General features: G+C 42.7%; 1 protein-coding gene across 1 annotated transcript in view; it reads left to right on the top strand.

Annotated features, from left to right (window-relative positions):
* Positions 1–26,836, top strand: part of cacnb2b (calcium channel, voltage-dependent, beta 2b) — a 77,157-nt gene that overhangs the window by 1,453 nt on the left and 48,868 nt on the right. The window contains exons 2-4 of the mRNA XM_082973016.1: positions 4,831–4,893; positions 5,847–5,969; positions 6,229–6,417. Of these exons, the coding sequence (XP_082829142.1) occupies positions 4,831–4,893; positions 5,847–5,969; positions 6,229–6,417 (375 nt within the window). The remainder of the gene's footprint in view (positions 1–4,830; positions 4,894–5,846; positions 5,970–6,228; positions 6,418–26,836) is intronic.

The raw sequence follows: 26,836 nt of genomic DNA, 5'->3' as shown, positions 1-26,836 counted from the left end.
TAGGGTTACTGGGAGGAGGACTGGTCTATCTGAAACACAGGGTTAGGGGTTAGGGTTACTGGGAGGAGGACTGGTCTATCTGAAACACATGGTTAGGGTTACTGGGAGGACTGGGTCTATCTGAAACACAGGGTTAGGGGTTAGGGTTACTGGGAGGAGGACTGGTCTATCTGAAACACATGGTTAGGGTTACTGGGAGGAGGACTGGGTCTATCTGAAACACAGGGTTAGGGGTTAGGGTTACTTGGAGGAGGACTGGTCTATCTGAAACACAGGGTTAGGGGTTAGGGTTACTGGGAGGAGGACTGAGTCTATTTGAAACACAGGGTTAGGGTTACTGGGAGGAGGACTGATCTATCTGAAACACAGGGTTAGGGGTTAGGGTTACTGGGAGGAGGACTGGGTCCATCTGAAACACAGGGTTAGGGGTTAGGGTTACTGGGGGGAGGACTGGGTCTATCTGAAACACAGGGTTAGGGGTTAGGGTTACTGGGAGGAGGACTGGTCTATCTGAAACACAGGGTTAGGGTTACTGGGAGGAGGACTGGGTCTATCTGAAACACAGGGTTAGGGGTTAGGGTTACTGGGAGGAGGACTGGTCTATCTGAAACACAGGGTTAGGGTTACTGGGAGGAGGACTGGGTCTATCTGAAACACAGGGTTAGGTTTACTGGGAGGAGGACTGGTCTATCTGAAACACATGGTTAGGGTTACTGGGAGGAGGACTGGGTCTATCTGAAACACAGGGTTAGGGGTTAGGGTTACTGGGAGGAGGACTGGTCTATCTGAAACACATGGTTAGGGTTACTGGGAGGAGGACTGGGTCTATCTGAAACACAGGGTTAGGGGTTAGGGTTACTGGGAGGAGGACTGGTCTATCTGAAACACAGGGTTAGGGTTACTGGGAGGAGGACTGGGTCTATCTGAAACACAGGGTTAGGGGTTAGGGTTACTGGGAGGATGACTGGGTCTATCTGAATCACAGGGTTAGGAGTTAGGGTTACTGGGAGGAGGACTGGTCTATCTGAAACACAGGGTTAGGGTTACTGGGAGGAGGACTGGTCTATCTGAAACACAGGGTTAGGGTTACTGGGAGGAGGACTGGGTCTATCTGGAACACAGGGTTAGGGGTTAGGGTTACTGGGAGGAGGACTGGGTCTACCTGAAAAACAGGGTTAGGGGTTAGGGTTACTGGGAGGAGGACTGGTCTATCTGAAACACAGGGTTAGGGTTACTTGGAGGAGGACTGGGTCTATCTGAAACACAGGGTTAGGGTTACTGGGAGGAGGACTGGTCTATCTGAAACACAGGGTTAGGGTTACTGGGAGGAGGACTGGGTCTATCTGGAACACAGGGTTAGGGGTTAGGGTTACTGGGAGGAGGACTGGGTCTACCTGAAAAACAGGGTTAGGGGTTAGGGTTACTGGGAGGAGGACTGGTCTATCTGAAACACAGGGTTAGGGTTACTTGGAGGAGGACTGGGTCTATCTGAAACACAGGGTTAGGGTTACTGGGAGGAGGACTGGTCTATCTGAAACACAGGGTTAGGGTTACTGGGAGGAGGACTGGGTCTATCTGAAACACAGGGTTAGGGGTTAGGGTTACTGGGAGGAGGACTGGGCCTATCTGAAACACAGGGTTAGGGTTACTGGGAGGAGGACTGAGTGGATACCAACAAGTGTCGGCCAGAGGGATGAAAGAGTTTCTGATGTTGGTAGAGAAATGGAGACAATTGCAGATGTGTTGGCATTATCGAACTGCATCTCAAATTTCTTATGTGACAAATGCCAGCTCTGCCAATAATGTACATTCTACAGGGCTGTTCCAGTGTTGTATTACAGTCTACAGTTTAATTTGTTGTATTGCAGTCTACAGTTTACTGTGTTGTATTGCAGTCTACAGTCTACTTTGTTGTATTGCAGTCTACCGTCTACTTTGTTGTATTGCAGTCTACAGTCTACTTTGTTGTATTGCAGTCTACAGTCTACTGTGTTGTATTGCAGTCTACAGTCTACTGTGTTGTATTGCAGTCTACCGGCCAGTCTAATGTGTTGTATACAGACTACTGTGTTCTATTGCAGGCTACAGGCTGATTCTATTAACCTGAATAGGGCAATCCTCTTAGCGGTTAGGGTTGACTGGGCTTTAGACAGAGATGACTCCTCTTTTCTAGCAGAAATGGAGCAAGGTATCTAGAACATTCTAGCAGAAGAAAGGAAAGACAGGGAAGTGAAGAACAGTTATAACAGTGGAGCGAGAGAGGCAACAATGATGAGAACAATTGTAACGGTCGGATTAACATTGAGCTATGATGAAAAAGTGAATTTGAACAGATTGACAACTATGTATTCTAAATGGAAGATAGAAAACCTGCCCACTGCCTCAACACATAGGCTGGGATTCAATCAGGACTGCATTAGATTGCGTTATACAGCGTTTGACAATTAAAATGTATTTCCAATTAAGTCATAATCTGCAGAGTTTACCTTGAATGCGAACGAGCTAACATTGCCTTTAAAACCTGCACTGACAACAAGTGGTAACATTGCCTTTAAAACCTGCATTGTCTACAAGAGGTAACATTGCCTTTAAAACCTGCATTGTCTACAAGAGGTAACATTGCCTTTAAAACCTGCACTGACAACAAGTGGTAACATTGCCTTTAAAACCTGCACTGACAACAAGTGGTAACATTGCCTTTAAAACCTGCATTGTCTACAAGAGGTAGCATTGCCTCTAAAAACCTGCAGTGTCTACAAGAGGTAGCAATGCCTTTAAAAGCTGCACTGACAACAAGTGGTAACATTGCCTTTAAAAACAGCATTGTCCACAAGAGGTAACATTGCCTTTAAAACTTGCATTGTCCACAAGCGAGATCATATTGAATCCAGGCAATAACCCAGTGACATCACAGAAACTCTGTACAGTAAAACAGCCTAACTTTAACTCCATTACAATTTAAAGCGGCCCAAATCTAATTCTACATCCTGATTACAAACTGAAGAGGCCCTAGTCTAACTTTAAATCACGTCATCATTATAAAATAAAGTGGTCAAGTCTAATTCTACATTATATTATCATTATAAACTAAAGAGGTCCAAGTCTAATACTACATCCTGATTACAAACTAAAGCAGCCCAAGTCTAATACCACATTATATTATCATTCCAAACTAAAGCAGCCCAAGTCTAATTCTAAATCATCATTACACACTAAAGCGTCCCAAGTTGAATTCTACATTTGTATTTTAATTTATTATGGATCCCCATTACTCTTCCTGGGGTCCAGCAAAATTAAGGCAGTACATACAATTTTAAAAACATAACAATACATTCACAAAATACACGACACATTGTGTGTCCTCAGGCAAATACTCTACCACTACCACATATCTAAGGTGCAAATTCCATGTGTACATGTGTGTATAGTGCGCATGTTATCGTGTGGGCATGCATGTGTCTGCACTTATGATTGTTTTACTTCACAGTCCCTGCTGTTCGATAAGATGTATTTGTATCTGTTTTTTAAATCTAATTTTACTGCTTGCATCAGTTACTTGATGTGGAATTGAGTTCCATGTAGTCATGGCTCTATGTAGTACTGTGCGCCTCCCATAGTCTGTTCTGGACTTGGGGACTGGGAAGAGACCTCTGGTGGCATGTCTTGTGGGGTAGTCATGGGTGTCCGAGCTGTGCGCCAGCAGTTCAAACAGACAGCTCGGTGCATTCAACATGTCAATACCTCTCATAAAAACAAGTAGTGATGAAGTCAATCTCTCCTCTACTTTCAGCCAGGAGAGATTGACATGCATATTATTAATATTAGCTCTCTGTGTACATCCAAGGGCCAGCCGTGCTGCCCTGTTCTGAGACAATTGCAACTTTCCTAAGTCCTTTTTTGTGGCACCTGACCACACAACTGAACAGTAGTCCAGGTGCTACAAAACTAGGGCCTGTAGGACCTGCCTTGTTGACAGTGCTGTTAAGAAAGCAGAGTAGCGCTTTATTATGGACAGACTTCTCCCCATCTTAGCTACTGTTGTATCAATATATTTTGACCATGACAGTTTACAATCCAGGGTTACTCCAAGCAGTTTAGTCACCTCAACTTGCTCAATTTCCACATTATTTATTACAGTATTTAGTTGAGGTTTAGGGTTTAGTGAATGATTTGTCCCAAATACAATGCTTTTAGTTTTAGGTATACTAACTGCAACTCTTTGGTAAATGTTGCAGTCATTTCAGTTGCTGTAGTAGCTGACATGTATAGAGTTGATTCATTCGCATACATAGAAACTTTACTCAAAGCCAGAGGCATGTCATTATTAAAGTTTAAAAAAAGTAATGGGCCTAGACAGCTTCCCTGGGGAATTCCTGATTCTTCCTGGATTATGTTGGAAAGGCTTCCATTAAAGAACACCCTCTGAGTTCTGTTAGACAGGAAACTCTTTATCCACAATATAAATCACACCATCATTACAAACTAAAGCAGACCAAGTCAAAATTACATCATCATTCCAAACTAAAGAGGCCCAAGTGTAATTCTACATCACCATTACAAACTAAAGCTGCCCAAGTCCAATTCTACATCACATCATCAATACAAACTAAAGCTGCCCAAGTCCAATTCTACATCACATCATCAATACAAACTAAAGCTGCCCAAGTCCAATTCTACATCACATCATCAATACAAACTACAGCAGCCCAAGTCTAATTCTACGTCACATAATAAACAGAAACTAAAGAGGTCCAAGTCTAATTCTACATCAACTCATCATTACAAACTAAAGCATCCCAAGTCTAACTCTGACTCCCTTTCTCTCTCCAGACCCTAAGGGACTTAGATGGTCATGAGGAGAGGAATGCCCAGGTCCAGTTGGAGAAGGCCAAGGTAGGCCCCAATCTAACTACCTCGATCCCTTGTTTCTATCTCCTTCCTTACTTGGTCTCAGAGCATTTCATATTATTCTGTACGTAAATCTGAGACATTAAATCTGGTATTCTAGGTATTAATTTGTGGATGTCCATTATCCATTCGTAGGATATGTTGCGAATTGCAAAACCTACAGTATGTTACGTATTTGCAAAATGTATGCTATGTTTTGAATTACAATTTGTTTAGTCTAATGTTATCTAGCTGGCCAACATTAGCTTGGCCAGGAATTAAGTTTAAGTTTAGGAGTTAGGTTAAAGGGTTAAGGTTAGGGGAAGGGTTAGCTAAAAGGTTTAAGGTCAGTGTTAGGGGAAGGGTTAGCTAACATGCTAAGTACTTGGAAAGTAGCTAAAAATGTGTAACTAGTTGAACAGTTATTAGCTAAATTAGCTAAAATGCTAAAGGTTTCCATGATGAAACTCAAATAAGCAATCTTTGGGTAGCTAGATGTTCACCTTATTCGCCCACCCATCCACCCTGACCAACCACCATTCTTTCCCTTTTTTATTAATAAAGGTATATGTTATGTAACCATATCAAACGTAACATATCATACTAATTTGAATATACCTGATTTACGTTTGATTATGTTACGTCTACTCAGAGACCAGGCTGCCTCCCCATGTTCTCTCTTCTCTATGTTACCAGTGCAAGTCTGTTGTCTTCTCCGTTACCAGGACAAGTCTGTTGTCTTCTCCGTTACCAGGACAAGTCTGTTGTCTTCCCTGTGTTGCCAGTGCAATTCTGTTGTCTTCTCTGTTACTAGGACGAGTCTATTGTCTTCTATGTGTTACCGGTGCAAGTCTGTTGTCTTCGCTGTTACCAGTACAAGTCTGTTGTCTTCGCTGTTACCAGTACGTCTGTTGTCTTCGCTGTTACCAGTACGTCTGTTGTCTTCTCTGTTTAACCAGTACAAGCCTGTGGCGTTTGCTGTGCGGTGTAACTTCTATTACATACCGGCAGACGACGACAACATCCCAGTACCAGGCCAGGCTGTCACCTTCGAGGCCAGAGACTTTCTACACGTCAAAGAGGTTAGAGTGTAACCCTTAACCCCTAACCTTTAACCCCTAACTCTATGATAGTGATGATGATGATAATAATGATGATGGTTATGGGGATGCATCACACTCCTCTCTTTATTCATGTCTTGTTTAGTCTGATGTTATGTTTTGATTCCTGTTTTTTTGTAAAGCACATTTGGGTCCTTTGAAAAGCGCTAAATAAGTCCCATGTATTATTATTATTAATAATAATAATAAATCCAGTTCCCTGCCTGCCTTGTCTGAACAGAAGTTTAATAGTGACTGGTGGCTTGGGCGTCCGGTGAAAGAAGATGGAGTGGTGGGGTTCATACCCAGTCCAACCAACCTGGAGACCATCCTGATCAGGAGAGACGTCCAGGCCAGGAAAGCTGCCAAAGCTCTGGCCAGGTACACAGCCATAATCCTGATCCTGACCCTTGACACCCTAACCCTGCTGGTAGCTACTGGTACTGTGCTTCTACACCTGCATTGCTTGCTGTTTAGGGTTTTAGGCTTGGTTACTGTATAGCACTTTGAGATATCAGCTGATAAAAAAAGGGCTTTATAAATACGTTTGATTGATTGATTGATTGATACTGCTACTACTACTGCGGATACAATTACTACTACTGATGCTTCTACTACCGCTGCTACTACTGCTACTACTGCTGCTATTACTACTAGTACTACTACTACTGCTACAACTACTACTAATACTAATGCTGCTAATAATATGTATGCTGCTACAACTGCTGCAACTACTACTGCTGCGACTACTGCTACTACTATTACAACTACTAATATTACTACTGCTGCCACAACTACTACTACTACTACTACTACTACTGCTGCTATTACTACTAGTACAACTAATACTACATATACTACTGATGCTACATCTACTATTGCTACTACTGATACATCTACTATTACTGCTGCTGCTAATATTACTGCTGCTACTACTGCTACTACTACTGTTGCTACTACTACTGCTACTACTGCTGCAACTATTACTACTAATGCTACATCTACTTCTGATGCTACTACTACTACTACTACCACCACTACCACTACCACTACCACTACTACATCTACTACTGCTGCTACAACTACTAATGCTATTAATACTAATAATACTGCTGCTACACATACTACTACTGCTACTACTACATGTACTACTACTGCTGCTATTACTACTAGTACTACTAATGCTACATCTACTACTGCATCTACTACCACTACTACTGCTGCTACATCTACTGCTACTACTACTACTACTACTGCTACTACTACTACTACTACTACTACTACTTATGCTACTACTACTGCTGCTACTACTACTACTATTTCTGCTACATCTACTACTACTGCTACTACTACTACATCTACTACTGCTGCTACTACAACTACTACAACTTCTGCTGCTACATCTTCTACTACTACCACTACTACTACTCCTACTACATCTACTACTACTGCTGCTACATCTACTACTACTACTACTGCTACTACTACTACTACTACATCTACTACAACTGCTACTACTATGACTTATATTACTACAACTACTACTGCTTCTACATCTACTACTACTGATACTATTGCTGCTACATCTACTACTACTACTACTGCTTTTGCTACATCTAGTACTGCAACTACTACTACAACTACTACTACTACTGCTGCTGCTGCTACTACTGCTGCTACTACTGCTCCTACTAATACTGCTGCTACTACTACTACTGCTAGAGCGACTACTACATCTAATACTGCTACTGTTAGTACATCTACTACTACTACTACTACTACTACTACTACTACAGCTACTACTGCATCTACTACTTATACTACTACTACTACTACTACTATTACCACCACTACTAACACTGCTGCTGCTACTACTCATACTAATAATGCTTCTACTACTGCTTCTACTACTACTGCTGCTGCTACTACTACTACATATACTGCTACTATTGCTACTAATACTATTGCTGCTAATGTCATTGCTGCTTCTGCTACTACTAATGCTGCTACTACTACTACTGCTGTGGCTGCCACTACTACTACTACTACTACTACTACTACTGTCACTACTACTTCTGCTATTACTACTATAACTACTAGTATTACTACTAATGTCACCACTAATACACTCCTACTGTTGATACTCAAATCAAATCATATTAGTCACATGCTCCGAAATACAACAGGTGTAGACCTTATTGTGAAATGCTGAATACAACTTACGAGCCCCTAACCAACAATGCAGTTACATTTTTATGGGATAAGAATAAGAAATAAAAGTAACAAGTAATTAAAGAGCAAAATAGCAATAGTGAGACTATATACAGAGGGGGTACCGGTACAGAGTCAATGTGTGGGAGCACTGGTTAGTAATGAGGCTATATACAGGGGGTACCGGTACAGAGTCAATGTGTGGGTGCACCGGTTAGTAATGAGGCTATATACAGGGGTTACCGGTACAGAGTCCATGTGCGCGGGCACCGGTTTGTCGAGGTAATATGTACACTACCGTTCAAAAGTTTGAGGTCATTTAGAAATGTCCTTGTTTTTGAAAGAAAAGCACATTTTTTGTCCATTAAAATAACATCAAATTGAACAGAAATACAGTGTAGACATTGTTAATGTTGTCAATGACTATTGTAGCTGGAAACGGCCGATTTTTTATGGAATATCTACATAGGTGTACAGAGACCCATTAGAAGCAACCATCACTCCTGTGTTCCAATGGCTCGTTGTGTTAGCTAATTAAAGTTTAATCTAGAGGCGAAAGAAACGCACACCTATTTAGCGAGGTGCTGGCTAGCGGAGTGGAACACTTGAAAATAAAGGAGAGCCGCACACTCTAGGAGCTCAGATGCAAAAATATGTCACTGTTTTCGTCGGTAATGGAGGACAAAAACGCAGCAGGTATGTGTACGCTCATCTTGACGTTTATTAACTTTCCAAAATGAACACCAAAATAACAAAACAAGTGAACGGACGATATACAGACAGTCTGGCAAGGCACAAGGCTAAACACAGAACAATCTCCCACAAACACACAGACAAACACACCCAACTAATATAGGACTTCCAATCAAAGGCAACACCACACAGCTGCCTTCAATTGGAAGTCCACCCCAATTAACTCTACATAGAAACACACTTACTAGACTACACATAGAAATACATAAACATAGACCATAAACCAAAAACCCGGAAATACTAAATCAAACACCCTTTTTCCAAAACACCACCCCGGACCACATAAAACAAATACCCTCTGCCACGTCCTGACCAAACTACAATAACAATTAACCCTTATACTGGCCAGGACGTGACAAAATATATATGTCCAACCCTAACCCTAACCCTAACCCTCATCAGGGTATAATGAAAAACACATTTACATTACATTTTAGTCATTTAGCAGACGCTCTTATCCAGAGCGACTTACAGTAGTGAATGCATACATTTCATTTCATGCATTTATTTGTTTTTTGTACTGGCCCCTCATTTATATAATGTCAAAAGATACACACAGGTGTCTTTAATCATGGCCGTGTGTGCCCCGATATCATTGGTTAATTCTCATGTCTTAAAATAGCATACAAAAAACATAAATCGATAGCGTACGATCTTAGATACAATTTGGCTACAGAAGCCTACAAACATTTACAATAGCAAAATCACAATAATCACAAGAATGGCTTCAGATCAGTCTACGTTGAGACCGAAGGGTGCAAGGCTCTTTAAATTATAAATCCAGGCAGCCTCTCGTTTTAACAATAAATTATCAAGGTCACCCCCTTTCCTAGGGAGGGTGACATGTTCGATGCTGATATAACGTAGAGACGAGGTTCCTCTCTCCTAGGGAGGGTGACGTGTTCGATGCCAATATAACGTAGAGATGAGGTTCTCCTCTCCTAGGGAGGGTGACGTGTTCGATGCTGATATAACGCAGAGACGAGGTTCCCCTCTCCTAGGGAGGGTGACGTGTTCGATGCGAATATAACGTAGAGACGATATCGAGTGGTTTTCTTCCAAAAGTTGGGCCCCAACTTTGTAAGTCGAGTTTTTGGTGCTCTAATGGTGCTACAATGCTCCGAGATACATACTTTTAATTTGCGCTTTGTTTTACCCACATAATTTTTAATGCTAGGACAAGTTATAAGATAAATAACTGCCTTAGTGGAGCACGTGATAACACCTTTGATTGGGATCTGTTTCCCTGTTTGGGGGTGTTTGAAAGATCTACATTTATAAGTGCCATTGCATTGAGCACAGCCATTAAACTTGTAGTTTCCATCCAGTAGGGGGCGCAAATAGACGTTGTGCAGGGATATCTTGGGGTGGTAAATTAGAGTTTACCAATTGATCTCTGAGGTTTCTGCCCCGCGAGAATACGACCAAGAGAAGGTTTTAAAACACATTACTGATACTGTGCCAATGCTTGTGAACGATTCCCTTAATTTGTTCAGAGCACTTTGAATAGCGGTTAGAATGCAAGAATGCTCATTTTTGCGAGACTGATCTTGAAAAAGGTCATGTCTCGTTTTGTTTTGAATTTTCTCAATGGCAATATTAATCTGACCATTTTTGTACCCCCTCTCCTTGAATTTTCTTTGCGTCTCAGCCATATTTCTGTCAAAATCGGATTGTTTTTTACAAATTCTTTTGATTCGACAGAAATGGCTGTAGGGCAAACATGTATCATTTTAAAAGGCTAATTGATCATTAGAAAACCCTTTTGCAATTATGTTAGCACAGCTGAAAACTGTTGTTCTGATTAAAGAAGCAGTAAAACTGGCCGTCTTTAGACTAGTTGAGTATCTGGAGCATCAGCATTTGTGGGTTCGATTACAGGCTGAAAATGGCCAGAAACAAAATACTTTCTTCTGAAACTCGTCAGTCTATTGTAGAGGATCTGAGGACCCATGCCAAACCTGTTCAGTCTCCTGAGGGGGAATAGGTTTTGTTGTGGCCTCTTCACGACTGTCTTTATGTGCTTGGACCATGTTAGTTTGTTGGTGATGTGGACACCAAGGAACTTGAATCTATCAACCTACTCCACTACAGCGCCGTGTGTGAGAATGGGGGCGTGCTCGGCCCTCTTTTTCCTGTAGTCCACAATCATTGTCTTGATGACAAAGGAGATGTGGTAGGCCTGATCATTGTCAGTGATCAGGTCTACCACTGTTGTGTCATAGGCAAACGTAATGATGGTGTTGGAGTCGTGACTGGCCATGCAGTCATGAGTGAACAGGGAGTACAGGAGAGGACTGAGCACGCACCCCTGAGGGGCTCCTGTGTTGAGGATCAGCGTGGCAGATGTGTTGCTACCTACCCTCACCACCTGGGGACGGTCCGTCAGGAAGTCCAGGATCCAGTTGCAAAGGGAGGTGTTTAGTCCCAGGGTCCTTAGCTTAGTGATGAGCTTTGAGGGCACTATGGTGTTGAACGCTGAGCTGTAGTCAATGAATAGCATTCTCACATAGGTGTTCCTTTTGTCCAGGTGGGAAAGGGCAGTGTGGAGTGCAATAGAGATTGCATCATCTGTGGATCTGTTGGGGCGGTATGCAAATTGGAGTGGGTCTAGGGTTTCTGGGATAATGGTATTGATGTGAGCCATGACCAGCCTTTCAAAGCACTTCATGGCTACAGACCTGAGTGCTACGGGTCGGTCGTCATTTAGGCAGGTTACCTTAGTGTTATTGGGTACATGGACTATGGTGATCTGCTTAAAAATTGTTGGTATTACAGACTCGGACAGGGAGAGATTGAAAATGTCAGTGAAGACACTTGCCAGTTGGTCAGCGCATGCTCGCAATACAGTCTTCTGGAACAGCTGGTGCTTTCATGCATGTTTCAGTGTTATTTGCCTTGAAGCGAGCATAGAAGTAGTTTAGCTTGTCTGGTAGGCTCGTGTCACTGGTCAGCTCTCGGGTGTGCTTCCCTTTGTAGTCTGTAATGGTTTTCAAGCCCTGCCACATCCAACAAGCATCGGAGCCGGTGAAGTACGATTCGGTCTTGGTCCTATATTGACACTTTGCCTGTTCGATGGTTCGTCGGAGGGCATAGCGGGATTTCTTATAAGCTTCCAGGTTAGACTCCCACTCCTTGAAAGCGGCAGCTCTAGCCGTTAGCTCAGTGCGGATGTTGCCTGTAATCCATGGCTTCTGGTTGTGGTATGTACGTATGGTCACTGTGGGGACGACATCATCGATGCACTTATTGATGAAACCAATGACTGATGTGGTGTACTCCTCAATGCCATCAGAGGAATCCCAGAACATATTCCAGTCTGTGCTAGCAAAACAGTCCTGTAGCTTAGCATCTGCTTCATCTGATCGAGTCACTGGTGCTTCCTGTTTTAATTTTTGCTCGTAAGCAGGAATCAGGAGGATAGAGGATAGAATTATGGTCAGATTTGCCAAATGGAGGGCGAGGGAGACCTTTGTACGCGTCTCTGTGTCTGGAGTAAATGTGGTCCGGGGTTTTTTCCTTCTGGTTGCACATTTAACACTTATATTTTAGTCATTTAGCAGATGCTCTTATCCAGAGCAACTTACAGTAGTGAATGCATACATTTTATACTGGCCCCCGTGGGAATCGAACCCACAACCCTGGCGTTGCACACACCATGCTCTACCAACTGAGCCACAGGTGGTGCTGATAGAAATGAGGTAAAACAAATTTAAGTTTCCTGCATTAATGTCCCCGGCTCCTAGGAGCGCCGCCTCTGGGTGAGCGTTTTTTTGTTTGCTTATGGCGGAATACAACTCATTCAATGCGGTCTTAGTGCCAGCTTCAGTCTGTGGTGGTATGTAAACAGCTATGAAAAATACAGATGAAAACTCTCTTGGTAGAAGGTGTGGTTTACAGCTTATCATAAGAAACTCTACCTCAGGCGAGCAATAGCTAGAATCTTCCTTAGATATCGTGCACCAGCTGTTATTTACAAAAATACATATAGCCCGCCGCCCCTTGTCTTACCTGACACCGCTGTTCTATCCTGCCAGTACATCGTATAACCAGCCAGCTGTATGTTGATATAGTCGTCGTTCAGCCACGATTCCGTGAAGTATAAGATGTTACAGTTTTGAATGTCCCGTTGATAGTTTTAGATAGTGTGGTCTACAGCTTACCGTTGGTAGTTTAATCTTCCGTGTAGGTCGTCTATTTTATTTTCGTTTGCTAACAGAATGAATGGAAGGAAGTGGTGGTTTATTCGATCGCCTACAAATTCTCAGAAGGCAGCCCGCCATTTGGCCCCTTTTTCTCCGCCTTTTCTTCACGAAAATCACGGGGATCTGAGTATATCATTCACGTCCGGCTCGTCAGGATCGTTAAAGGAAAAAAAGGATTCTGCCAGTCCGTGGTGAGTAATCGCAGTCCTGATGTCCAGAAGTTATTTTCGGTCATAAGAGTAGTGGCAACATTATGTACAAAATAAGTTAAAAAATAAGTTACAAATAATGCAAATTAACGAACAAAAGATACTCTTCTCCAATGCCATCTTAACTACCACTACTGTTTGTATTACTACTACTACCACTACTACTGCCACATCTTCTACTACTGCTGCTGCAACATCTACTACTACTGCTGCTAAATCTACTACTACTACTACTACTACTGCTGCATCTACTACTAATACTAGTTCTGCTACATCTACTACTACTACTAGTACTGCATCTACTATTATTACTGCTAATACATCTACTACTACATCTACTACTATTACTGCTGCATCTACTATTACTACTACTAGCACTACTGCTACTACTGCTGTTGCTACAGGTACTACTACATCCTTACCTGCTGCTACTACTGCTACTGCTGCTACTACTTCCACATCTAAATATGTTGCTGCTACTACTACTACTGATACTACTACTACTACTACTACTACTACTACTACTACGACTACTGCTACTACTACAACACCTACTACTACTACTCCCACTGCTACTACTACTACTGTCACTACTACTTCTACTTTTACTACTATGACTACTATTACTATTCGAGCAAGGGTTACCTTCCAGAGAGACTTTAGAAATTGTAACATTCTCTGTTTCATGGAAACATGGCTCTCTCGGGATATGTTGTCAGAATCGGTTCAGCCTCCGAGCTTCTCCATGCATCGCGCCGACAGAGATAAACACCTCTCTGGGAAGAGGAAGGGCAGGGGTGTATGCTTCATGATTAATGACTCATGGTGTAATCATAACAACATACAGGAACTCAAGTCCTTCTGTCACCTGACCTAGAATTCCTTGCTATCAAATGCTGGCCATATTACCTGCCAAGAGAATTCTCGTCAGTTATCGTCACAGCTGTGTACATTTCCCCTCAAAGAGACACCTAGACGGCCCTCAAGGAACTTCACTGGACTCTATGTAAACTGGAAACCATATATCCTGAGGCTGCATTTATTGTAGCTGGGGACTTTAACAAAGCAAATTTGAGAACAAGGCTGCCTAAATTCTATCAGCATATTGATTGCAGTACGCGCGGGGGTAATACACTCGATCACTGCGACTCTAACTTCTGCGATGCATACAAAGGCCTCCCCCGCCCTCCCTTCGGGATATCCGACCACGATGCCATCTTGCTCCTACCGTCTTATAGGTAGAAACTCAAACAGGATGTACCAGTGACTAGAACCATTCAACACAGGTCTGACCAATCGGAATCTATGCTTCAAGATTGTTTTGATCATGTGGACTGGGATATGTTCCAGTCAGCCTCGAAGAACAACGTCGATCTATACGCTGACTCTGTGAGTGAGTTTATAAAGAAGTGTATAGGAGATGTTGTACCCACTGTGACTATTAAAACCTACCCTAACCAGAAACCGTGGATGGATGGTGGCATTCGTGCAAAACTGAAAGTGCGAATGCCGCATTTAACCATGGAACGAGGTCTGGGAATATGGCTGAATATAAACAGTGTAGTTATTCCCTCCACAAGGCAATCAAACAAGCAAAATGCCGGTACAGGGACAAAGTGGAGTCGCAATTTAATGCCTCAGACACGAGACGTATGTGGCAGGGACTACAGGAAATCACGGACTACAAAATGAAAACCAGCCATGTAACGGACACAGACATTACGCTTCTAGACAAACTAAACACCTTCTTTGCCCGCTTTGAGGATAAGACAGTGCCACTGTTGCGGCCCGCTAATGAGGACTGCGCCCCCCCCCTCCTTCTCCGGGGCCAACGTGAGTAAAACATTTAAATGTGTTAACCCTCGCAAGGCTGCTGGCCCAGATGGTATCCCTAGCCACATCTGCAGAGCATGCGCAGACCAGCTGGCTGGTGTGTTTATGGACATATTCAATCACTCCCTATCCCAGTCTGCTATCTCCACATGCTTCAAGATGGCCACCATTGTTCCTGTACCCAAGAAGGCAAAGATAACTGAACTAAATGACTACCGCCCCGTAGCACTCACTTCTGTCATCATGAAGTGCTTTGAGAGACTAGTCAAGGATCATATCACCTCCACATTACCGGCCACTCTAGACCCACTTCAGTTTGCATACCGCCCCAACAAGTCCACAGACAATGCAATCACACTCCACACTGCCCTATCCCATCTGGACAAGAGGAATACCTATGTAAGAATGCTGTCCATTGACTACAGCTCAGCATTCAACACCATAGTACCCTCCAAACTCAACATCAAGCTGGAGGCCCTGGGTCTCAACCTCGCCCTGTGCAATTGGGTCCTGAACTTTCTGAGGGGCCACCCCCAGGTGGTGAAGGTAGGAAACAACATCTCCACTTCGCTGATCCTCAACACTGGGGCCCCACAAGAGTGCGTGCTCAGCCCCTTCCTTTACTCCCTGTTCACCCACGACTGTGTGGCCATGCACGCCCCCAACTCAATCATCAAGTTTGCAGACGACACAACAGTAGTGGGCTTGATTACCAACAACAATGAGCCAGCCAACAGGGAGGAGGTGAGGGCACTCAAAGTGTGGTGTCAGGAAAACAACCTCTCACTCAATGTCAACAAAATAAAAGAGATGAAAGTGGACTTCAGGAAACAGCAGAGGGTACCTGCTGAAGTGCGTGCTACCGGTGGGTGTTGTAATGCTGACCGGTGAGCTGAGATAAGGCGGTGCTTTACCTAGCAAAGACTTCTAGATGACCTGGAGCCAGTGGGTCTGGCGACGAATATGTAGCAAAGGGCCAGCCGAAGAGAGCATACAGGTCGCAGTGGTGGGTGGTATATGGGGCTTTGGTGACAAAACGTATGGCACTGTGATAGACTGCATCCAGTTTGCTGAGTAGAGTGTTGGAGGCTATTTTGTAAATGACATCGCCGAAGTCAAGGATCGGTAGGATAGTCAGTTTTACGAGGGTATGTTTGTCAGCATGAGTGTGTCACGCCCTGACCATAGAGAGCCATTGGTTCTCTATGGTGTAGTAGGTCAGGGTGTGACTAAGGGGTGTTGTAGGTAATATATTTCTATGTTGGTGCTCTTGGTATGGTTCCCAATTAGAGGCAGCTGATGTTTGTTGTCTCTAATTGGGGATCATACTTAAGGGTTCCCTTTTCCCACCTGCTTTGTGGGATATTGTTTTTGAGGGAGTGCATGTTGCACCTCAGTACTGCACGGTCATTGTTTGTTTCTTGGTTTGTTTTAAGTTTCACTAAATAAAGATGTGGGACTCCAATCACACTGCGCCTTGGTCCGTCTCTCAACACGAGCGTGACGGAGTGAAGGAGGTTTTGTTGCGAAATAGGAAGCAGATTCTAGATTTAATTTTGGATTGGAGATGCTTAATGTGAGTCTGGAAGGAGAGTTTATAGTCTAACAAGACACCTAGGTATTTGTAGTTGTCCACATATTTTAAGTTAGAACCGTCCAGAGTAGTGATGCTGGACGGGCGGGCAGGTGCGGTCAGCGATCGGTTGAAGAGCATGTATTTAGTTTTACTAGCATTTAAGAGCAGTTGGAGGCCAAGGAAGGAGTGTTGTATGGCATTGAAGCTCATCTGGAGGTTTGTTAACACAGTGTCAAAAGAAGGGCCAGATGTATACAGAATGGTGTCACCTGCGTAGAGGTGGATCAGGGAATCACCCGCAGCAAGAGCGACATCATTGATATATACAGAGAAAAGGGTCGGCCCGAGAATAATACCCTGTGGTATCCCCATAGAGACTGCCAGAGGTCCGGACAACAGGCCCTCAAATTTGACACACTGAACTCTATCTGAGAAGTAGTTGGTGAACCAGGCGAGGCAGTCATTTGAGAAACCAAGGCTGTTGAGTCTGCCGATAATAATACGATGATTGACAGAGTCGAAAGCCTTGGCCAGGTCGATGAAGACAGCTGCACAGTACTGTCTTTTATCGATGGCGGTTATGATATCGTTTAGTACCTTGAGCGTGGCTGAGGTGCACCCGTGACTAGCTCAGAAACCCGATTTTGCATAGCGGAGAAGGTACCGTGGGATTCGAAATGGTCAGTGATCTGTTTGTTAACTTGGCTTTCGAAGACTTTGGAAAGGCAGGGCAGGATAGATATAGGTCTGTAACAGTTTGGGTCTAGAGTGTCACCCTCTTTGAAGAGGGGGATGACCGAGGCAGCTTTCCAATGTTTAGGAATCTCGGACGATACAAAAGAGAGGTTGAACAGATTAGTAATAGGGGTTGCAACAATGGCGGCGGATAATTTTAGAAAGAGAGGGTCCAGATTGTCTAGCCCAGCTGATTTGTAGGGGTCCAGGTTTTGCAGCTCTTTCAGAACATCTGCTATCTGTATTTGGGTGAAGGAGAAGCTGGGGAGGCTTGGGCAAGTAGCTGCGGGGGGTGACGAGCAGTTGGCTGGGGTTGGGGTAGCCACGAGGAAAGCATGGCCAGCTGTAGAGAAATGCTGATTGAAATTCTCGATAATCGTGGATTTATCGGTGGTGACAGTGTTTCCTAGCCTCAGTGCAGTGGGCAGCTGGGAGGAGGTGCTCTTATTCTCCATGGACTTTACAGTGTCCCATAACTTTTTGGAGTTAGTGCTACAGGATGCAAAGTTATGTTTGAAAAAACTTGCCTTTGCTTTCCTAACTGACTGTGTATATTGGTTCCGGACTTCCCTGAAAAGTTGCATATCGCAGGGACTATTTGATGCCAATGCAGTACGCCACAGGATGTTTGTGTGCTGGTCAAGGGCAGTCAGGTCTGGAGTGAACCAAGGACTATATCTGTTCATGGTTCAACATTTTTTGAATGGGGCATGCTTATTTAAGATGGTGAGGAAATTACTTTTAAAGAACAACCAGGCATCCTCTACTGACGGAATGAGGCCAATATCCTTCCAGGATACCCGGGCCAGGTCGATTAGAAAGGCCTGCTCACTGAAGTGTTTAAGGGAGCGTTTGACAGTCTGGACCCGTACAAATCAGCTGGGCTAGATAATCTGGACCCAATCTTTCTAAAATTCCGCCGAAATTGTTGCAACCCCTATTACTATCCTGTTCAACCTCTCTTTCGTATTGTCTGAGATCCCTAAAGATTGGAAAGCTGCCGCAGTCATCCCCCTCTTCAAAGGGGAGACACTCTAGACTCAAACTGTTACATACCTATATCCATCCTACCCTGCCTTTCCAAAGTCTTCTAAAGCCAAATTACCAAATAGATCTCTGACCATTTTGTATCCCACCGTACCTTCTCTACTATGCAATCTGGTTTCCGAGCTGTTCATGGGTGCACCTCAACCACGCTCAAGGTACTAAACAATATCATAACTGCCATTGATAAAAGACTGTAGTCCGGGGGGAGGCTTCAATAACAGCGGTACTACAGTCTGAAGACAGACATGTTTAAGTGGGTGCCACTGGGCGAGCGTTGGCTGTTGGTAAACACCCAGGATCTGTGCTGACTCCCGGGGCTGGTAGGTTCGTCTCAAGCGTGACAAAGCTGTTTGATAGCTGGATTGGATAGATGAAAGGTGGCCAGACTGCCCCGATCTCCTACGCCTTGTGAGTGTCCAGTCTCCCGTGGACCACGGAGCTGAACATCTGTCTGTTGGATTGGTACAGATCAACACTGCCCTGCTCAGACAGCTTTGCTATAGGAGGCATTTAAAACTGAGATTCAGTTTGCCTGGGTTACAGCAAGATTGGTATACTTAGAAAGCAGCCGAGCTAACAGCTGGAGGATCTTTTCCCTTATCTGCTTGATGTGGTGCATATAGGGCAGCCCTTATCTTCAACTTGTGACTCTGTGGAAATCATTTCACACCAGAAGCATTTATGCCCAGCTGTGGATAAAAACACAGGTTGGCTAGCACTGCTAGCATTAGCCTGTTCCGTTTTCATGATGGCTAGCAGCTAACTGCTACTTAACAGGAATTCGGGACACAAACTTGCGGTCCCAGCCATGACGGCTGACTGCGTCGAGGAAACCGTAGCAATACTTTAGCTATGATTAAAAACTATTTAATGAAAACTATTTCATAAAAACAACAAACCAAGTGTATATGGTGCACTTTTCTGTTGCATGGTTTGATGATGTCTATTGTGTGATGATGGACACACATCTCCTCTACTACTGCGCTGCTACTACTACTACTGTTACTATTATTATTACTACTACTACTATCACAACTACAATCACTACTACTATTAGTAATGCTATTACTACTACTACTGTTATTACTACTACTACTACTATCACTACTGCAATCACTACTACTATTAGTAATGCTATTACTACTACTACTGTTATTACTACTACTACTACTATCACTACTGCAATCACTACTACTATTATTAATGCTATTACAACTACTACTGTTATTACTACTACTACTACTACTACTACTACTACTACTACTACTACTACTGCTATTACTACTACTACTACTACTACTACTACTACTACTACTACTATTACTACTACTACTGCTATTACTACTACTACTACTACTACTACTACTACTACTACTACTACTACTACTACTACTACTACTACTACTACTATTACTACTACTACTGCTATTACTACTACTACTGCTATTACTACTACTACTACTACTACTACTACTACTACTACTACTACTACTACTACTATTACTACTACTACTGCTATTACTACTACTACTGCTATTACTACTACTGCTGTTACTACTACTACTACTATTACTACTACTACTACTACTACTACTACTACTATTACTACTACTACTGCTATTACTACTACTACTGCTATTACTACTACTGCTGTTACTACTACTACTACTACTACTACTACTACTACTACTACTACTACTACTATTACTACTACTACTGCTATTACTACTACTACTGCTATTACTACTACTACTACTACTACTACTACCACCACTACTACTACTACTTCTACCACCACAACTACCACTACTACTGATATTACTACTACTACTGCTATTACTACTACTGCTATTACTACTACTACTTCTTCTACTATTACTGCTACTTCTACCATCACTACTATTATTACTATTGCTACTGTTACTATTATTACTACTACCATCACTACTAATATCTCTACTACTACTGTTACTACTACTACTACTACTACTACTGTTATTACTACTACTACTACTACTACTGTTATTACTACTACTACTACTACTACTGTTACTATTATTACTACTACCATCACTACTAATATCTCTACTACTACTGTTACTACTACTCCTATTATTACTACTACTACTACTACTACTACTACTACTACTACTGTTACTATTATTACTACTACTACTACTACTACTGCTATTACTACTACTACTACTGTTACTATTATTACTACTACCATCACTACTAATATCTCTACTACTACTGTTACTACTACTCCTATTACTACTATCACCACTACCACTATTACTACTAGTACTACTATTACTCCTAAAATTATTACTACTACTACTTCTACCAGTATTACTACTATGACTACTACCATTAATACTACTATTCCTACTACCATTATTATTACTACTACCATTATTTCTACTACTACTACTACCACCAGTATTAGTACTATTACTACTACAATTTGTAGTACTATTACTACTACCAGCATTACTGCTATTACTACTACCATCATTACTACTATTACTACTACCAGTATTACTACTATTACTACCACCATTATTACTACTACCACCACTACCATTATTTATACTACTACTACTACTACTACTTCTATTACTTCTATCATTATTGCTACTATTACTCCTGATCTTATTACTACTGTTACATATGCCACTACTACCAACTTTACTACTACCATTATTACTACTATTTCATATACCACTACTACTACCTTTACTACTACCATTATTACTACTATTACTCCTACTAGTATTACTTAAAATACTGCTGCTGCTGCTGTAATAGAAATGACTACGATGACTAAGATGAGTTCCTCACTTTTCTTCTTTCAGTAAAGCAGCAGTTTCTCAAGACGCGAATAAAAAGTACACTCCTCCTTCAACTGGTGAGGTTTTATTTACTTTTAGTGTTTTAATTCATTGATGGCTGCATTATTGTATTTCTTCTGCTTTTATTAATTGAAACGTGAATTGTTACTGGAAGTATATTTCATTGAAATGTGTATTATTGTTTCTAATGGTTAGGTTAGGTGTAGTATTGTGGCTGTTAGGGTTAGGTGTAGTATTGTGGCTGTTAGGGGAGGGTGTAGTATTGTGGCTGTTAGGGGAGGGTGTAGTATTGTGGCTGTTAGGGGAGGGTGTAGTATTGTGGCTGTTAGGGGAGGGTGTAGTATTGTGGCTGTTAGCGTTAGGTGTAGTATTGTGGCTGTTAGGGGAGGGTGTAGTATTGTGGCTGTTAGGGGAGGGTGTAGTATTGTGGCTGTTAGGGGAGGGTGTAGTATTGTGGCTGTTAGGGGAGGGTGTAGTATTGTGGCTGTTAGGTGTAGTATAGCATGAGCATGATGGAATGCATGTTTTCATTTCTGTCTTCTTTCTTTCCGCAGTTGCACAAGCTCAAAAGAAGTCGGTAAGTGTGTTTGTATGTTAGTGTTATTTTCATGCCTGTCAGCGTAATAATGGTTGGCTTTGGTTAAAGCTCAATGTGAAAATCACCTTGTTTGGAAGTACATAACACACTCCCTGCTTCTCGTCATGAGCTGTCAGTCCCTTACCGAGAACCACACACTGGATGCACATTTCACATTCAGACTCCAACTGCTGACGTAAACAGCGCTGAGTGCAGTGTGCTAATGCTTACATGCATACTAAATTCCCCTCCTATCTTGACATTTCTATCCAAATGTGTGCTGATCAACAGTGCCAAACTAACGACTCTGTCATGCATTGCACGGCCATTGCAGTGGCGCAGCTCTATAGGTGGGGAGACCAGTATAGGGGTCCTGACCAGTATAGGGGTCTATTTTGTTATTATAGTTTGGTCAGGACGTGGCAGAGGGTATTTGTGTGTGTGTGTGTGTGTGTGTGTGTGTGTGTGTGTGTGTGTGTGTGTGTGTGTGTGTGTGTGTGTGTGTGTGTGTGTGTGTGTGCACGCATGCGCCCCTGACAAGACTGTTTTGTTGTCTGTTCATAATTTTCGTGTTTTGTTTTGACTTATTAAAATGAGCATTCACGTTCCCGCTGCATTTTGGTCTTCATCCTACGACAACCGTGACAGTTGGTACCCAGCCAGGCGCTAATGCTTCTCCCCACTGAATGAATGACAAATGGGCAATAATTGGGCACCTAATTACACAATTGAATTTAAAATAGGCCTAACTGAATGAGGGGGAAGAGGTTGATTTAATTTAGAAAGATAAATGTGACTCACCGCCTTGATTCGGTCTTATGTAGCAAATTATATATATTTTTTTTAATTGCAAAAAAGTAGAGACTCAGAGCTACAAAATGGAATGTTATAAACTACAGTTGTCTCAAAACTCCCTGATCTTCTCAAAAAGATCAGTTTGTCTAGTTGTGTCCAGTCCAGGTGGTGCTTGTACAGGCAGACCATCTATGGGAGGAAGGATGTCAGCATTGTGCAGCAGCTGAAACCTGGTCCTGACTGAGTCCGAACGCTGCTTGGAGACAACATCAGGCTCCAGAGCATCAAAGCTGTAAAACAGGAAAATAGACAAATACATTGAGAAGACATTACAACCTTGCATAACATCAATTGACCTCCTAAGTTCAGAAAACAAGAATAACCTCATACAATGCATGAAAATGATATTCACCTGAAGTGCTGGTACTGCTTGATCTGTGGCAGCGGCCTGAAGTATGGAGTCAGGAGGTGTTGCTAGCCGTAGCTTTCCACCAGCACCGTACCATCCTCCAGTCCAACCGGCTGTAGGATATTACCCCTGTCATTGTGCTGTCCTTCACAACACCAGAAATCTCAGACAAAGTGTTCACTCTGTATAAAGGAGGAAATGTTGAGCAAAATCAAAGCTGTAATGCATCCTGATGTCTGTCCTTGCTGGTTCAGTAGTTCCCCCCCAGAGAAAACTGCAGGTCTTGACAGGTGGTCTTGCAGTCAACAACCATCTTCTGGTAGACAGATCGCCACAATACTACACCTAACCCTCACTCTGAACCAGCAGGAGATGCAGGTACTGCTTCTTCAGCTTGGCTGACTTAACAGCTTCTGACAGATCTGTCACTACTTCTGCCGAAGTCGGTCCCTCTCCTTGTTCGGGCGGCGTTCGGCGGTCGACGTCACCGGCCTTCTAGCCATCGCCGATCCACTTTTCATTTTCCATTTGTTTTGTCTTTGTTTTACACGCCTGGTTTCAATTCCCCAATTACATGTTCATTATTTAACCCTCTGTTTTCCTCATGGTTTTTGTGCGTGATTGTTTTATGTATGTTCGGTCCGTTATTGTGGGCTCGGTATTAAGACATGTTATTGGAATATTTGAGTAAAGTTACTTGTGTTACTCATCTCCGCTGTCCTGCGCCTGACTCCTCCGCACCAGCTACACCCAGACCACTACAAGATCTGAAGACCTGATAGTTGTTCCTCTGGCACTGCCAGCACAGGTCTGTCCTGGGCTTAGTGCTTGAGATGAGGGGCAGCAATTTCTTCCACAGATTCCTGAAGGAAACACCCCAACTTCACGTACCTCTGGAAAATACAGAAATTATGTGAGATCACTAAAAGTAGTGCCAATCATGTTGGAGGTAAGTTTAATTATCTACGTATGTGTTGTTTATGCTTTACATACCAAGTGTTGTCATCGATTGCATGTAGAGACGCCACACCACTGCTTTTTTAACATTACATGGCAGCAGCTTTTTGCATTATCCTCTGCATAGTTGTTGATGAAGTTCACCACTCGCTGCAAGTCCTCATGCTTCAGGTGTAACCTGTGCTTGCTTGGGCCGGCTTCCTTTTTGATGGGAGGCATTAGACCATTCTCCTTGTATGACTGGTGGAGGAGAGACAGGTGTGTTCTACAGGTGTGTTCTACAGGTGTGTTCTACAGGTCTTTTTGATGGGAGGCATTAGACCATTCTCCTTGTATGACTGGTGGAGGAGAGACAGGTGTGTTCTACAGGTGTGTTCTACAGGTGTGTTCTACAGGTGTGTTCTACAGGTGTGTTCTACAGGTCTTTTTGATGGGAGGCATTAGACCATTCTCCTTGTATGACTGGTGGAGGAGAGTCAAGCGTGTTCTACTGATGCTGAAAACAAATTCCAGATAGAAATATTTTGTCATTATTATCATTATTATACAATAGATAGCCGTAATCACCGTCAGACAAACCTGGCTAACTTGATGGGTCATGTAATCATCTGGCGAGGTGGAGTCTTTTGTTTAGATATGTAGCTAGCTAAACAATTAACCATAATTCCAACCCATAGAATACTAGCAGTACTGTAACGTGGGTCGTCTAAAGGGGACCAAGGCACAGCGTGTATAGTGCTCATAATTACTTTTAATGAATATACTTGAATAAAACAAAAAGACCAAAAACAGTTCGGTGAAATACACTAAACAGAAAACAACTACCCACAAAACCCAGGAAGAAAAACCCATACTTAAATATGATCTCCAATCAGAGGCAACGAGGATCAGCTGCCTCCAATTAGAGATCAACCCAAACAATCCCAACATAGAAATAGAAAAACTAAAACTAAAACATAGAAGTAGAAACAATAGATAAACCCAAAACACCCCCCTGTCACGCCCTGACCTACTCTACTATAGAAAATGACATCTTACTAGGGTCAGGACGTGACAAATACAAACTGATTGTTATAGCTAGATAATGCTAAACAACCAGGTTCAATGTTCGTTAGCTAGCTGACATTAGGCTATAACTAGCAATGCAATGGCTTTCTGGGATAATATTACTACACAGATCATACACGTAATGTTAGCTCGCAAGCCAGCCAGCTAACGTTAGCTTTAACTTGCAATAAAAACAACTTTGACAAAACTAGAAATGTATAATATCTGAAACTGTCACTAGACTCTTACCCGTATACATGGATAATCACAGCAGACTGCAACCCATTTCATTAAATTAGACGTCCTGTGTTGTTTCCGTTTTGTTTGTACAGCATGCTTGGCCCGTTGTTGTGTCAAGTCCCTCTGGTTCACACTGACCATGTGCAAGGCCATAATAATTATCAGATCTCTCTCTCTCTCTCTGTCATGGTTGCCCTTAGTTTGAAGATGTCAGCTGCAGACAGGTGTTTTATACAACAGCCTACTGTGTTCTCGTTTCAACTCCCTCTCCATTTGCAATCAAACTTCAGAATTGTATTAATATCCTTATCATACTCTGCTTCCACCAGGAGTTCCATGGATTTTAAAACTCTGTAAACTTCTTCCATGTTTGCCGTTTCTTCCCCATCATAGTCATTTACATTTTAGTCATTTAAAGAGAAGAGCGTCTGCTAAATGACTAAAATGTCAAATGTAAATCATGGATTTCCTCATTGTCTGATTCAGAGTCAGAGCAGCACATGTTATAGACAGAAGGTAATACATGGCAGACCAATCCGAACTCATCTCTCGGCATGTCCAGCCCATTCATTATCTCAGCCAATCATGGCTAGCGGGAAGGTTCCTGTATTTTTCCGTGGCTCAACCAACTAGGCTCATAATTTAACAAATGTATTGGTATTTACAGATGCCATACAACTTTGTTATTAAGGCACATGAAAGTTCAGACGTTCCAGAAGGCATTTCTGCCAAAAAATGCATTTTGATAAAAATAAAAAAAAATAAACATTTAAATGCCTCTGCTGTGAAGTTGTGACATGTGTTAGGACCTGGCTCGTAGATCGTAACAACAAAGGGAGTCAACACATGACGTAAATGTAATAAGGAATACATGTATTAACAAAATAATAATAAATACAAAGATGTAACTTAATAAGCTGTGGACGTCTATATGATCAGTAGTGTATGCAGTGCAGTGTGTAGATGAGTGGAGAGAGTGTAGTCTGGTGGAAACAGACCAACAACCAAAAGGTGGAGGAAGTCAGCCTGCCAATCAGGGAAGAGAGACAGTGTAGTCTGGTGGAAACAGACCAACAACCAAAAGGTGGAGGAAGTCAGCCTGCCAATCAGGGAAGAGAGACAGTCTTGTCTGGTGGAAACAGACCAACAACCAAAAGGTGGAGGAAGCCAGCCTGCCAATCAGAGAAGAGAGACAGTGTTGTCTGGTGGAAACAGACCAACAACCAATAGGTGGAGGAAGCCAGCCTGCCAGTCAGGGAAGAGAGAGAGTGTTGTCTGGTGGAAACAGACCAACAACCAAAAGGTGGAGGAAGCCAGCCTGCCAGTCAGGGAAGAGAGACAGTGTTGTCTGGTGGAAACAGACCAACAACCAAAAGGTGGAGGAAGCCAGCCTGCCAGTC

The sequence above is a fragment of the Salmo salar genome, chromosome 03 (assembly GCF_965601325.2).
Source record: "Salmo salar chromosome 03, fSalSal1, whole genome shotgun sequence".
Taxonomy (NCBI): domain Eukaryota; kingdom Metazoa; phylum Chordata; class Actinopteri; order Salmoniformes; family Salmonidae; genus Salmo; species Salmo salar.
Note: the sequence above shows the minus strand (reverse complement) of the source record. Positions and strands in the feature narration are given on the sequence as shown.